Consider the following 15388-nt stretch of genomic DNA (forward strand, 5'->3'; position numbering starts at 1 on the left):
AACATTTTATTTGGAGATTCATGGTAAAACACATTTTTTCTAAAAACGTCCTATGAGTTTATATCTTTAAAAACGTTGGAATATGGAGAGATTTTAGGGCACGTTTTGGCATATTGCAACAATTTCTCCTTGTTTGCTGCCCTCTTCCATTCGAATTTGCAAGGTTGGAAAAGGTCTCACCATTTTTGAAGAATTTTTCAAACATTGGAGCATCGTTTTCCTTCTTATTTGGCACTTAATCTTCATGTAAGTGGACTTCTTCCTTCTTGCAATTAATTCATGCTTATCTTGTTGATTTTATGCATGAAATTATTATATGATTGCCATTTGTGAAGATCTTTGCCATGGAAAGTGCATTTTCCCTTTAAATATGAAGTTTTCATTGATTTTCATGTTTTTGGTTCTTTCCCAAGTCCAAATTTCGAATTTGATCTTTGAAGTGCATTGCATCTTGGCATGTTTGAGTTATTTTCGAAGGTACGTTGTTTCTTTTGTGTTTTGTGTTTTGCATTTGTTTGCTGGTTTTTCTCCACTTGGAGAAGTTAGAAGTTTTTTTTTTGTTTCATTTCATGCGAAAGCATCGTCATCTTTCACATTCCATTTCCATGTCACTACACTTCATCTCACTCAACGAAATGCAATTACATGTTTTCCATCTCATTTGCCATCCGCACATGCATGTAATCCCATTTTTCGCTTCCGTTTTCATCCATCTCACTTTTCGCTTCCATTTGCACGACACGATTACACGAAATGCCTTACGTGTAGTTGCATTTAAAAGGTCCAATTTTGATTCAAAGTCACATTTTGGAAAGTCAAAAAGGATATCACTTTCGCTTCCCGTGTATTTTTAACTTCTTTTTTCCCTAAAAGTGACTATAAAACTCATTATTTCGCCTCCATTTTTCATTTCCACCTCTTCATATGCATTTGCGCTTACATGAGTAAATACATGTTTTTGCCTCATTCCATGCTTTACATCTTGACCTTCATTCGCACATACATGTAAAGTTTATCATTCACTTGCGTTTGCATCTCATTTCACCTTTCACCTCCCATTACATGTTGCATTTACATGTACTCATTTTTCATACAATAAAGCCTTGAAAACACTAAGTCACTTTTGAAATCAGCAATTTCCATTTTGCATGCATTCCCATGCGTTTCACCTTTACATATTTTCATTCCATTCCATTTCATTTCATCTTCCATTTTTACACTCTCATATCATTTCATTCCGCTTTTCATTCCATTGCATATGCATATGCTTTTCTCTTTGAGGTTACTTTGATGGGTTTAAGAAGTCTCCAATTCATTTTTGAATCTTCACTGCTGATCCAGAATTCACTTGTATGGAGGTTCCCTCTGATGATGTGTTTATGTTTTAGGATTTTTGTGTTGCAGCACAAGCACAAGATATCTCCTTGCATTCCAAGTCCAAAGGCAAAATGAAATATCAATATGATAAAGAATTGGCTCATGCAGCTCCTTCAGTCACATCTGTTTTGGATAACGTGTTGGACACAAAGATTGGTCATGTAGACGTGGCTGATTTTCTACAAAGAATTGAAGCCCCGGCTAGTCATGAAATGAAGCGCATTAGGAGAAGCAACATTCATTTGGTATCCATGTTTCCTATGGTGGCTATAGAACCTGACTTCGTTTATGGATGTGCACGGCGTTTTACTCCCAAGACGAAGACTATTAAAGATGTTGACGGCAAGGTTATCATTAGCCTTGATCTTGAGATTATAGAGTAAATCTTCAAAGTTCCACGTAAATCAGAATGTGCTGATTTGACTAAAGAATCATCATTGGCTTGTTGGAATGAGCAAAAGAGTAATTATCAGAAGTATGTCAACATTTACTAGTTAGACAATAAAAGAAGCAATTTTTCCAGATGGCCAAAGATTGTTCATCGGTAAAATTTCAAACAAGAGTACAAGGATCTCATCATCCTTCTCAGCAGGATTTGTGGCCTTAAAGATTCTTCTGATTTTTCAAATTATGGAGAATAAAGAACAAATCTTTTGGGGAGAACTTATCAGTACTGCACTCTGCCAACAGATATGTAATGTGAAAACGTCAGTGCCTTTATATATGAATTCTTATCTAGTCTACATCGCTGCTGCTATGGGATCTTTCTCTAGTCTTTCTACCAAAGGAGATCATTTTCAAGTTCCTATTTGGGATTACTATGACCAGAACACTTTGGCAAATAGTAAATTCCACTTCAGTAGAGTCCAAGATGCCTTCTTTGAACATTTCAGGTGCTTGTTTGATAAGCAGTTGTCCATCAAGAGAGTATCTAATGCAGCATGGGAGAAGGTAAATCAGTACGGCTGTATTTTTCTTCAGCTTCCTACTTTCACATACTTGAGAGTTGGATATTTCAAGGGAGATCCATATACCTCACCTAGGTATGCTACAGATCGAATCGTCCTGATGGAGCTAGCTAGACAGCTCATGGATGTGCAGAGTGATCAGCATGCTTCACATAGGCCCGGATTTGGCATTACCTTAGTTAAGCCTTTGGCTATTGGCAATTATTCAATTGTTTCTATGCCTGAAGCAAAGAATATGGAAGCAAAATTGTAGTTGATTACATTGAAAAAGTTCAAGGCTAGGTTTGATTTTGACTATCGAGAAATGAATTCTCAGATAAAAAGAACCTATACTCATGTTCATCGCATTGAAGACATTTAGATTAATATGAGAACAAAACTTGACATCATGGAGATGGATTACTGCAGATTAACCTTGCAGCAGATAATTGATCTTAATATGTTGGAAATCCCTTCAGATTTTCAAGTTGAAGATGATGGTGACATCCTTGATCCGGAATTTCATCAAGCTGGCTTTGATAAGAAGCGCCCCTTTCCTATTCAACGGCAACAAAAGGAAGGTACATCTATCATGGACAGGTTTCAATCCATCCCAGTAAACACTAACAAATGGTTGAAAAGTAAAGGCCTTAAAAGAGTAAAACCTAAGATGGGCCTGGATTGTGGAAGTTTTGGTCCTCCTGGCAAGAAATCACAACTGGAGATTACAAGGAAAGATGGTGTCTCATCTTCAAATGCCAACAGTTCCCTCAAATTCAAGTTGAAGGGCAAAAAAGGAAGTAAAACATCTCAAGTTTCTGAGTCAATTTAAGAATTAGTGGCAGAATCAGAAGAGGATTTGGAAACAAAATCTAATAAAGAAGTTTCAAATGAAGAAGGGGAAATCATGATCACATCTCCCCCAAAGCCTACACAAGCCTGTACGTCTTTTATACATGAAGAACCCTTTTTGCAGGAGGTTGATGATGATGTAGATTCATTTTTCTATTGTTTTCACTCATTTCATTCCAGTCTCGAAGGTTAACACCATGGCTCTTCCTATTTCATCTGCTGCTCCTCGTGTTCCCGCACATGAACAATATGATCACTTAGCAAATGTGTTTTTAGATTTTTTCGACTCTTACCAATGGTCAAGTTTCCCAACTTGATACATCTTTGATAGGATTTGAACTTTTCATGACAGAGTTTTCTCAACAGGTTCCTATGCCTTCAACGGTACAAACTGAATCATACTCAGTCAATACAGATATACAATCTGGATCAATGCCAATGGTCTCCACTATACCTACTTCTATAGATGAAAGTTTCAGCCTGCCTGCATGGTTGAGAAGAATAACAACAAAGAGAAGGAAAGCGGTTATTCCTCCTGACAATCTTCCTGTGAAGAAGACTAAATCCAAACCTTTGAAAGATAAGATTGTTTCTAGAATTTTAGTTGATTCTGATAAAACCAAATTTGTTGAGATAGTTGAGCCTTTGGTAGATAAACCTGTTAAGGAACTTACTCGTTCTGACTACAAGTTTACTAAAGTTGAAGTTGGAAAGCAATCTCGCTTGGGTTATTTGCAAGATGCTCAAGATGCATTGACAAACGTATCAAAAAGTAGTCATGAACTTTGGGAAAAGAAGAATCAATTAAAACAGGAGATCTCTCGTTTAAATGAGGTTATCTAGAAACAATCTTCTCAGAGTGTTGTTAAATCTCAAACATCTAAAGAGAAAAGGTTAATTGAAGCTGCCAAGTCTTGGATACAAGAAATCATTTTTGAAGGAGTCTAAGCTATCATAGAGACATTTGCAATTCTTAAGCGTGTCAAAGAGATGAATGAAATAGAACAAAACTTAATTTCTTCTTTGACTCTAGAAGCAAATAACCTGAAAGAAATCCTTGATGATTGGGATGAAATGATAAAATTTGGTCTGGATGCTATGATCTCATGTGATATTCTTTCATCATGTGAGATGTTCTTCAGATTTCAAGGGCTCATTGGTTACAAGGAGGAGACATTAAGAAAGCTGATCACAAAATTGCAAGTGGCCTTTGAAGATTGTCAAGCAATTGAAACAAGTCTTACTTATGATTTAGAACAGATGGGATGCCGTGTTACTGATGATTTTGGTAACCTTTTGACAGTGGAGAGAGCAAATTCAGAATATACAATCAGGATCAATGCTGATGTAAATTCTAAAGATTTTGGTTCACACACGATGAACAAGTTTGTTTTGTACAAATCTTTGACAAAACACTTGTTAGATACTACAACAGTAAATTCCAAAGTTGTGCAATCAGCATATGAGAATGTAGTGAGAGTTGAAGCCATATTGAAGACTATGGAGATTGTTGATATTCCCACAATGTGTGATATTATTGTCAAATTCAAAGCACTAAGAAACAATCTCTAAGATTGTTGTTTTTGTTTCATGTTCATAGTTGTTTAGAATGCATTACATGAAAAAGTATATTACATGTAATGCGAGTTATACGTACTTGAAAACATGTAATGTGAGTTGCATGTGCAGTTGCACATACAGTTGAATGTAACCCTTTATTTTCTGTAGTTAGACTAGGTCAAAGTTGGTTGAGTTGCTCTCACTTTTTCCTCCACCTTTTTCTCAACTTCTTTGCCTATATAAAGGAGTGCCCCCTCATTGTAAAATTATCATTATCTTTTATGCAAGAGAGCTCTGAAGAAATTGTGCCAGCAGAACTGTCTTTGTGTAAGCACCATTTTGAGAGAAAGTGAATACAAAGGAGCATTCGAGACTTAACATTGATTAAGTGAGATTGTTATTTGTGTGAATTGTAAGCTTTATCTATGATTCATCCAAGTTGTCTTTGATTCATATTGTCTTGTGTTATTGGTAATTGTTCTAGTGAATTGAATTGAAAAGAGTTAAGAAACAATTGAAGCCAGAGCTTTGACCAGGAGCAATTGCGAAAATGTATAGCTAGAAGCTTTGTCTATAGCTTATATTTTCTTCTTAATTTGCAAAATAGTTAAATATTCTCACTTTTAGAAGTCCTTGTGCCCTAATTGTAAAGCTTTCATATAGAAGTAGGACTGGACTTAGAGCCAAACCAGTACATTTTTAACTAGCCTTTGAGTTAGTAAGGGTTTATTGGTATCACTGTTTCAAGCTCTTGATAGAAGTGTAGTTAGAGATTCACCCTACCGATTACTTGCTCCATGAGTAAGTGGATTCTTTCTTGAAAGTTAAGAAGAAAGGATATTGGTAACACCCATTTTATATAAAAAATCGACTTCTTGCTTACCTTGAGTTGATCCAAGGGACGGTGAGAAGGGGGAGCCTTCCCTTTAAGGTAGGAGAGACTCTGTCTCACACGCAGTGGCTAGTCATCCTATTTTGCGACTAGATTTTTACCCAAAACTGTCGGTTGCAAAATATCCACCCAATATTACCGATCAAAAATAAATAAATAAAGAGAAAATCTTTTTTTTTAAATAATTAAATAATGAAACTGAAAAAGGTGTAGGATGCAAATTCACATTGTGTGCTATGCTCCTATGGATTGCTTTAAAGGAAAGGGTTTTGAGTGGAAGAAATGGAAGATGTGAGTCTAATAATTCAAAGATTTTTTTGTGTATGATCCTTCCTCTATCATAATTGCAGTGCAAATCAAAAGATCAATTTGTACATATAAAATAAAGTCCAGGAAACCATGTACTTGGACATTCTTGTCTCATGTGACCTTGCCTGCAACACAGTGATACACCATACACCAATACATTTGGTCGTCCTCCTAGGAAATATCTGAACGCTTAAAGGATTTTGGCACTAGTTGTCTCCCCTTTCATTGAGATCTTTTGTATTAATCTCAGTGTGTTCAACTCCTGTTACAACCGTCTCTGTTTACCTATCACTGCAGAATGATTCTCTCTATATCTATTGTATGCTACATTTCATAGTGCAATCTAGAGTCATATATAATGACTCGACACATTACAAAACCAAGAGACACAACCACTGATCGTGTACATTCTCTTCATCCAAATTGTTTGATCAAGCTGCAAACACTTGTTAAATGCCTAATACACTCAGAGCAATGTCGATATTGTGTAGTCTATATTCTCATCATTTATGATTCTGTGGCATGTTTGAGAACTTTGTAGTATAAGATTTCCGTCCAACTAAATGAAATATTTCATCCTCAAAACAACAAGATGAAGAACTTTCCAAAACCAACTCTTAGCAACTTGAAGCAATTTCTTGGATGTTTTTTGAACATTCAACAGCTTCCAAGCAAATCTGACAATTTGCAGGATGAAACCATAGCTGTCATAATAAAACTGTAAATGCCACTGTCGCAAACAGATCCATAACCCCCTCTCTTGCCAAACCACAATTATTACCACAGCAGAACAGCCAATGTTACATATAGAACCTCTGGCTTTCAAAGAAAAAACTGCGCTGGCATCTTTAAACTGTAAAGGACAGAACCCTGGTTAATCCTGAATTTTTAAACAGCTTTGATGTTGTTCCTATTCTGTATATATGACATGTGCTGCAATAATAAGGGGACGAATCCACATTTTTATCGAGTCTCATCCATCAATCCAGTGGATATTTGGATACAGATAATAAGGGGAGGATTTCAGATCTGATGAGTAATCTCTTCATCTTCTTAGTGTGCAGAGAGTTTCTATATGGTTAAAAATGGTGCAGATATTTGGTTAATTATTTAACATTGAATTCTGCATTATCATCAAATATGCACATAATTTTATATCGGATGTCTAAAGTTTAAACAATCCCTTATTTTAGTAGCAAGGCTTGCTTAGTGTTAGAATGTTAGATGCTTGCATTTTGAGAATTAATGAGCACTATTTGTCGTGGGACATTGTTATAGCTTTTACAGTTTAAGAGATGTCTTGGAGTGTGTCATAAATTGAAAAAATAAGAAGTAACAAATTCATAAAAAGTTTGAGCATACATAATTGCCTTACTTATAGCCTGAGGTGTAAGATGATATGACAGATACAGCAGCACTGAATCCTGGATTGACTCGCTAAATTATTTCTGATTGTATGACCTATTACATTTTCCTTTGCAAATAAATATGGATAGTGCCATTTAGGGGACAGAGTATCATATTTGTCAAATCATTGTCATTTCCCTCTTCAAATACCATTTGCTGTTCGTTGTATTATAATTCAACATCCTCCCTATCGTTTAGCAAAGTTGTGCTTCATAAGGAACAATAGACACAGTAAAAGTTTTACTCTTTTATCACCCATAGGCATCCTAGCACTACCAAATCATTTGAAACCCAAACATAAAAAATTTGAACCACTTATGCTTCATATGAAAAATAGGTTTCCTTCTGTAACCCAGTTTAAAGGCAAAACTTAAAAGTATACACAGAGATGGCAATTTTCAGGCTAGCGCCACGTACATGATCTGTCTAGGATCTAACAAGCCCAATTGAACAAATTTATATCATATTTTACGTTTTGTGTTTTACGTCTATAAAGGATTGAAAATAATCATTTGAAATTAGAAAATGCATTGGTACAAATTCCTGTAGACAGACAAAACAAAATACCTCCTAGAATGAGGATATCTCTGTGTTCCTTGGAATTCTTCCATTGGGATAAGCAATCAATCATGCGTTGTTGCTCATGTGGGTGTACAGACCAGTGCCCTTTAAAATCTTCTAGCTGGTTTACATTTGATGCTGTGCTCGTAATCGTGTGTTGAAGGAAAACAAGAGGTGCTGGAGAGCAAATAACCAACATCTTCAATTTATCAAAAATACCTTCCTTTCTTAATGATTTCTCAATATCTTCCCATTGTCGAGAACCCAAGTATGGATTCTCATCATCCTGAACACGATGAAATGTACGAGAACCGCGAATATCCAGGAACATCAGCCCTACATTGCCAACAATGTGGAAATGATAATCCTGTTGCAAAGAATAGAAAAAGATTGGCTTTAGTTGTAACAAGATGGATAAATGCATTTCATGAATTCAACTGGCAGCATTGTTCACAGGAATTAAGTTACCTTCTTGATTGCTTGCAAATTGGTTAAATTTATATCTGTGTACAATTGCCGTTGATACTCCAGGCTTACAATCCAGGCACAATGAGCTATAAAGAAATCAGGGCTGTCTTTTTTCCAGTCATCTTTAATATCTCCCCAATTATCCCTGATCTCATGGTCATCATAAATCATCAGATTTGAACAATTTGCAAGACATTTAGCTGTAGGAGGATGTTGCCAAGTTTCCCTGTATACCTCACGGTAACTCTCACATATGTAATCCTTGTATAGCTCCCATTCATCCGGCCTCACACTTGCAAGCTTTTCCTTAGCTCTGCGAAATCGATTTGACCACTTGTCACAATCATGCCCTGCTTCCACATCATATCTTTTATCCCCATCACCATATATCTGAAACAGAAGAGATCAAACTACAAGCTATGAAAAGCAATTAATCAGAAAATCCTCTAAGAGTGCCTATCAACAATAGCCAAATACACAAATTGGAAAACTCTTTCAAAAAAAATAGTCAAAATGTGGTATGCAGTAAGTCATAAAGAATATTATACTTGAGCTTGAAATGAGGCTGTTATTTGCAGATTGTGACTTTTTTTGGTTTCATGGTTTTTTAGGGAGTAGATGAAGATAAATTCAAAATCAAATGTCATTTAAATTATTACTAAAGGATTAAGCATTCTCATCACTTATAATCAAGAAAAGTGGTAGAATTCTGCATATCAGAGGAACATTAAATCATATGTGTAGCCTTTAAATACAGAAATATTGTAAATTTGTAATGATCTGAAGTGAAGAAATGTGGTAGAATTCTGGATATCAGAGGAACATTAAATCATATGTGTAGCCTTTAAATATAGCATTATTGTAAATTTGTAAGAATCCGAAGGGTAAGAGGGCTACACCATTGAAGAAGGTAGCATTCTTCAAGATATTAATGTGAGATGTCATCATTATTAGAATTTTGTAATGTTTCTTTAATGGTCATTTTAGTTAATTTTTAGTGTATTAGGCAGATTCTATTTTCGTCTTTAGTTCAAAATTGTTTCTTTTAGAAACATCGTCGTTGTAAATCTATATAAGGAGTTTCATCTCCTATGTTTACAACATCGATTTACCATAACATGGTAACATAGCAGGTTGATGAGATCTAAAAATTCAAGCCTCTTTTGATCTGGAATTTTTTTCTTGAAAATTGTTTTTTTGATTTTTTTAAATGAAAATCGTTGGAGGTATTTTGTGAAAATTTTGTGGTTTGTCTTCAAAGATTTTTGCTAAAATTCATGAGCCTGATCAAGGATTTTGTTCATGCAAATACTTGGTTTGAGCAAAAGTCTATAATTTCCGAGCATTGCATGTACTTGCATGTTGCTTGCAAATGATTTTTACCACAAGAAATCTTTTGTTTTGCTACATGAAGGTTTCTCTAATGGGTTTATAATTTCTCCCTTAAAAAATTATGATTGGGTTTTAATAATTTTTTCCTCAGATTATTTGTTGGGTTTTTACAATTTTTTCCTCATAATTTATCTGATGGGTTTTAATAATTTTTTGCTCAAATTTATTTGTTAGGTTTTACCATTTTTTCCTCGAATACAAAGCTTTGTATTCTCTAATCCATGTCTTGGATTCTATTTTCTAGTTTTGATCGATTCTCCACCAAAATCATGTTTGGTTTTCCCAATTTTTCTTCTTAAAAATTGTGGCTTTTTGTGGTCTTTTTTGAGTTGTAGCTCTCATCTGCAAAAGTTCTTGGTGAATCATCTTCTAGTTTGTTGTGGGGCATAGTGCTCAACAGCAAAAAGGGTTTGGGAATTTACACAAAATCATGGTTTAAATTTCATCTTGGTGTCTTTGGCTACAAGGAGTAATACATTTGTTACCCAACATCAGATTGGATGACTTCTTGTTCATTAAGACTTTCCAGATCTAGGGAAGGTCTCAGCAGCAACAGAATGTTTTGAAGAATTTATGACCACAAAATATGTACTATCTTCTACAAGGTAACTAGACAATGACCATTAAGGGAAGGTATTAGAATATTGTATGTTTCTTTAATGGTCATCTTAGTTAATCATTAGTTTATTAGGCAGTTTCTATTTTTGTCTTTAGTTCACAATTAATTATTTTCAAAACAGCCACTTTGTAAATCTATATAAGGTATTTTCATGTCCTCTGTCTATAACAACATCAACCATAAAAATCACGCTAAAGGCTTGAATCTAGAAATAAACAATGAATAGAATTGGAGCTCCCATTCCAGACCTAAGAGTTTAGTGTATTGCTCAAAGTCAAGAGCATGGTTTAAATTTCATCTTGGTGTCTCTGGCTACAAGGAGTAATACTTTTGTTACCTAACATCAGATTGGATGACTTCTAGTTTATTAAGTTTTTCCAGATCTAGGGAAGGTCTCTACAGCAGCAGAATGTTTTGAAGAATTTATGACCACAAGATTGGTGTCTCTGGCTACAAGGAGTAATACCTTTGTTACCTAACATCAAATTGGATGACTTCTAGTTTATTAAGTTTTTCCAGATCTAGGGAAGGTCTCTACAGCAGCAGAATGTTTTGAAGAATTTATGACCACAAGATAGGTACTATCTTCTGCAAGGTAACTGGACAATGACCATTAAGGGAGGGTATTAGAATATTGTAATGTTTCTTTAATGGTCGGTCATCTTAGTTAATCACTAGTTTATTGAGCAGTTTCTATTTTTGTCTTTAGTTCACAATTACTTCTTCTTGAAACAGCCGCTTTGTAAATCTATATAAGGAATTTCCACCTTCTCTGTCTATACATCAATTTATCATAAAAATCATGCTAAAGGCTTGAATTTAGAAACAAACAATAAACAAAATTGTAGCTCCCATTCCAGACCTGAAAGATTAGTGTATTGCTCAAAGTCAAGAGCATGGGCTCTTAGATGAATTTAGAAACAAACAATAAACAAAATTGGAGCTCCCATTCCAGACCTGAAAGATTAGTGTATTGCTCAAAGTCAAGAGCATGGGCTCTTAGATATTATCTTCTTGAAATCAAGTTGATAAAAATCTAGTGAAAATTATAACTGGAAAACAAAGACAAAGAACTCATGTTAGATCACCCTACAATTAAAAACCTTTATGTCACAAGGAGATGGGATCCTTTTGTAGATAGATTGACCAATGACTTGATATACTAGATTCCAACAAATAGATAATTATGGAACTTATAGATAGCATGAGGAAGAAGGGGGGATAGCATGAGGAAGAAGAAGCCTCCATCATAAGTATAATACTATAAGCAACAAAAACTTTATATTTTAAAAAAACTGAAAATCAAAATATGAGTAACTCGATGTTTTTTTTTTCTTTTTTTTTCTCAAAATAGTAAAATACATCATTCTAGCTTACAATAGCCTTATCAGTGGTCCTCTCCAAGTGCTTAGGCTACTGCGTCAATCAGCTATTTGGATGATATAGAGGAAATATCAAAGTGAAATCTTAACTATGGTATGGCTTCCACAATGTGCAATACTTAGCACAATTATCTCAATAGCTTAAAGCACACAATAGATTATGTCACCTCCAAAATTATTTAAGCCCTAAAGTCACCTTATAGAATTGCTGTGTCAGCAGTGCAATGTCTTTGATTACAAAGAACGTCGCACCATAGCATCTTCATAGACACAACTGATGAAATGCAATGCATATTCAAACCAAGACTGACACAACTGATAAAATGCAATGCATATACAAACCAAGGCTTCTCTATCTGTTCTAGCAAATTGAAAAAACCATGGGCCTAAAAGCGTAGCTACTCCACAAAACAAAACAAAAAACAAAAAAATAATGTAGCAGATAGGAAACTCGCCTCACATTTTTGGCTCCCATACAATATCATGACCTAGTTGTTTAACTGACCTGGATATATTGAAGAGCAGAAATACAACAATTAAAGAGACCCTTGAAAGAACAAGAATCTCTCTGAGAAGGCATACAAAAGAAGAAAGATTGTCGCAGGTTTTCTTCGTAGCTAATTTGTAGAATAAACCGTTCTTGTGTCCTCTTAGAGCTCTTAGCTATCATATAATGTTGATTGATGATGATCTGTGTTCCTGTCTTCTTAATGCCAAATATTTTCTATAGTTCATATATCAAAATTTGTATGTGGAATCCTTCTTACTAGGATTAGAAATAATATTGATCTAGTGGTGAAATTGACTTGTTCTTAGTGAGCCCACAAGGGATCTGAACTTGTTGAGTGTATGCCTTGGCATCATAAGGGATGAGGTCAAGATCTTGCCCTAGGTGAATTTGGCAAAATAAATAACCCTTGGCCTTTGGCTTCCAATTAAAAAGGCTTCAGTCCAAAGGATCATGCTTCCATATCAGGTAGCTAAAAGCTCTTTGTCGATGATTAAAAATCATCCGTAAAAGAATTAATATTTTATTTCATATAAGCAGAATTCTGCCAAAAAAAAAATTTAAACCTGATTAATCTTGAATCCTGAAGCTTGCTGGCTTTTTCCTGGAAAAAAATCCGAATTTATGAAAAAGCGTCGACCAATTGTTGACCTGATTTTCAATGACCTTTTTTAATTTAAAGCACATTAAAATCATACTGAAATCTCTAAAAAGGCCAAAAAAGAAAGATGAGAAAATCATTGCAAAACCTACAAAACCCAACAAAAACACTCACAAAATGCAGAAATAGGGCTTATTCTAGGACAGAACTGAATCACTGAGGAATTGGCTTTAAAAAAAATTGTAATTTTGTCCCTGTAGCTTTCTTTCCAACCTTTGGAAAACCCTAATCATAGGAGCGAGAGGAGCAATGGTGGTCATCGACGAAATTTGAAAGGCTGCAATCATCCTAAATTGTCGGGGGCATGTGAGATAGTGTTGAAGCAGCTATAGAATGTGGTTTTAATCATGGTTCCAATATTGACCCAAACTCTTTGCACTCCTTGCCCCATGGATTTTTGATGAGGTCAACTATATAATTAATATTCTACACTGATTTTAAAATAATCTATGCACTATTATAGATTGCCCTTTAACATGAACTCCTATAGTTTATAATTAATATTATAAAATAGTTTCAGAATTTTATTAATATAAATTACTAGCATAGAAGCAGAAAACAGCAAAAAATCATGATTATACTTGATTAATCAGATGTCGGCATGTGCAGTGATTTATTTCCCAAGAAATCGAGATATTTTGGTCGACGACTCCCAAAGCTTTTTTTTGTGATTTATTACACAATTAGTTGGAAAAACGTGAAATTTAATCAGCAAAAAAATTGTGGGAGACTATCAAAAACTCTAGAAGCGACACTAACAAGAAAATCTGCAAAAAACATGACGCGATTCTCTATGAAATTGACGCGCAACATTGAAGATGTGGGGGGGAAAGTTTAGTTGAAAGTTTTGCAAAGTCCTGAAGTGTTGCAAAATGGAAAAGTAGCATGGGAGATAGGCAATTATAAACAAAAATTTCCTCTCTTTCTACATTGAATATAATGTATAGCTTGATTGATAATTTATTTTTTTACATTGATTTTGTTTGTATAAATTTCAAATATTTAAATTGTTGCAATATGAAACAAAAGAAGGCTCTAGCAAAACTACCTTGTTTATTTGTTACGAATGATCTAAAAGAGAAGCGTAACATAGTTTTGTCTTATTTATTTTGGAGAAGACAAAGAACCCTACAATAATCATTAGAATCATTTTAGGTTTGTCAATTATGACATATAAGTTCTTACGATTAATCAAATTGCTAGATATTTATAACTTTACTCAAAATTAAAATAAATAGTTCATGCAATTTGGTCTCCAAGTTTAACATATATATATATATATAGTTGTTTTAGTATATCCATGCGTATATATCACTTCACATAGTATATCATGCCAACTTTGTATAAGATGAGCAAACATACGTAAACAAGCTTCTACTTGAGCTTTTGTTTATTGGGTATATACAAGAAAAGGAACTTGAGAGAATTTTAGAAAACGAATTCTCCTATTTATCAATTGATGAGATTAAGGGGCCTTCTAATGAATGGCTCATAAGGCATAACACTTGTTGAAGGTTTTGCAAATGGGGTTGCAATCAAAGTGACCTTAACCTTGGAGGAAACTCGGTAGCTAAGCATGCTTTAGCTGTAATACTGGATTGAGTGACCTCCTAGGAAGTCCCAATGCTTTACCTCTATGAGCATCACCTAGATGCAACGAGTGATAAGTGTTCCATTTATTTTCATGACCAATTGGTCCTTGTGAACCACTACTCATGAAACTTGGGTCAAAGAGTTTAACTTAAAAACTACATAAATGAATCTTGATAGCAATATCAATATTTGACTTGTGGAAAATATCTCCAACTTATCATTTGATGAGCTTAAGGAGCTCTCTAATGAATGGTTCATAAGGCACAACACTTGTTGAAAGTTTTGCAAATGGGGTTGCAAGCAAAGTGGGCTTAACCTTGGAGGAATCTTTGTGTTTAAGTGTGCTTGAGTTGGAGTAGTACTGGGATGCATGACCTTCTGAGAAGTCTTAGTGCTTCACCTCTATGAGCATGACCTAGATGAAATAAGTGTTAAGTGTTCCATTAATTTTCATGACAAATGGGTTCTTGTGAACCACTACTCATGAAACCTGGGTCAGTGAGTTTCACTCAAAAACGCATAGATGAATCCTAATAACAATATCACAATTTGACTTGCTGTGGAAATCAATTGATGTGCTCAAGGAGCTTTCTAATGAATTGCTCATAAGGCACAACACCTGTTAAAGGTTTTGCGAATGGGACTGCAAGCAAAGTGAGTTTTACCTTGAACGAAACTTCGTGGTTAAGCACGCTCGAGTTGTAGTGTTGGGATAGGTAACCTCCAAAGAAGACCTGGTGCTTCACCTATGAGCGTCATCTAGATGCAATGAGTGCTAAGTGTTCCATTCAGTCTCATGAGAGATAGGTTCTTGTGAACCACTACTCACAAAACTTGAGTCGATGAGTTTGACCAATAAA

General features: G+C 34.8%; 1 protein-coding gene across 2 annotated transcripts in view; it reads right to left on the minus strand.

Annotated features, from left to right (window-relative positions):
- The window catches only part of LOC149575349 (uncharacterized protein YGR266W-like), a 50589-nt gene that overhangs the window by 21879 nt on the left and 13322 nt on the right, over positions 1-15388 (minus strand). For both annotated transcript variants that reach the window (XM_089815116.1, XM_089815117.1), the window contains exons 2-3: positions 8374-8763; positions 7912-8272 (exon numbers count right to left, since the gene is read on the minus strand). In XM_089815116.1, coding sequence (XP_089671242.1) covers positions 7912-8272; positions 8374-8763 — 751 coding nt within the window. The remainder of the gene's footprint in view (positions 1-7911; positions 8273-8373; positions 8764-15388) is intronic.

Source organism: Cupressus sempervirens, chromosome 2 (assembly GCF_028749045.1).
Source record: "Cupressus sempervirens isolate cs-2001-9-10 chromosome 2, ASM2874904v1, whole genome shotgun sequence".
Taxonomy (NCBI): domain Eukaryota; kingdom Viridiplantae; phylum Streptophyta; class Pinopsida; order Cupressales; family Cupressaceae; genus Cupressus; species Cupressus sempervirens.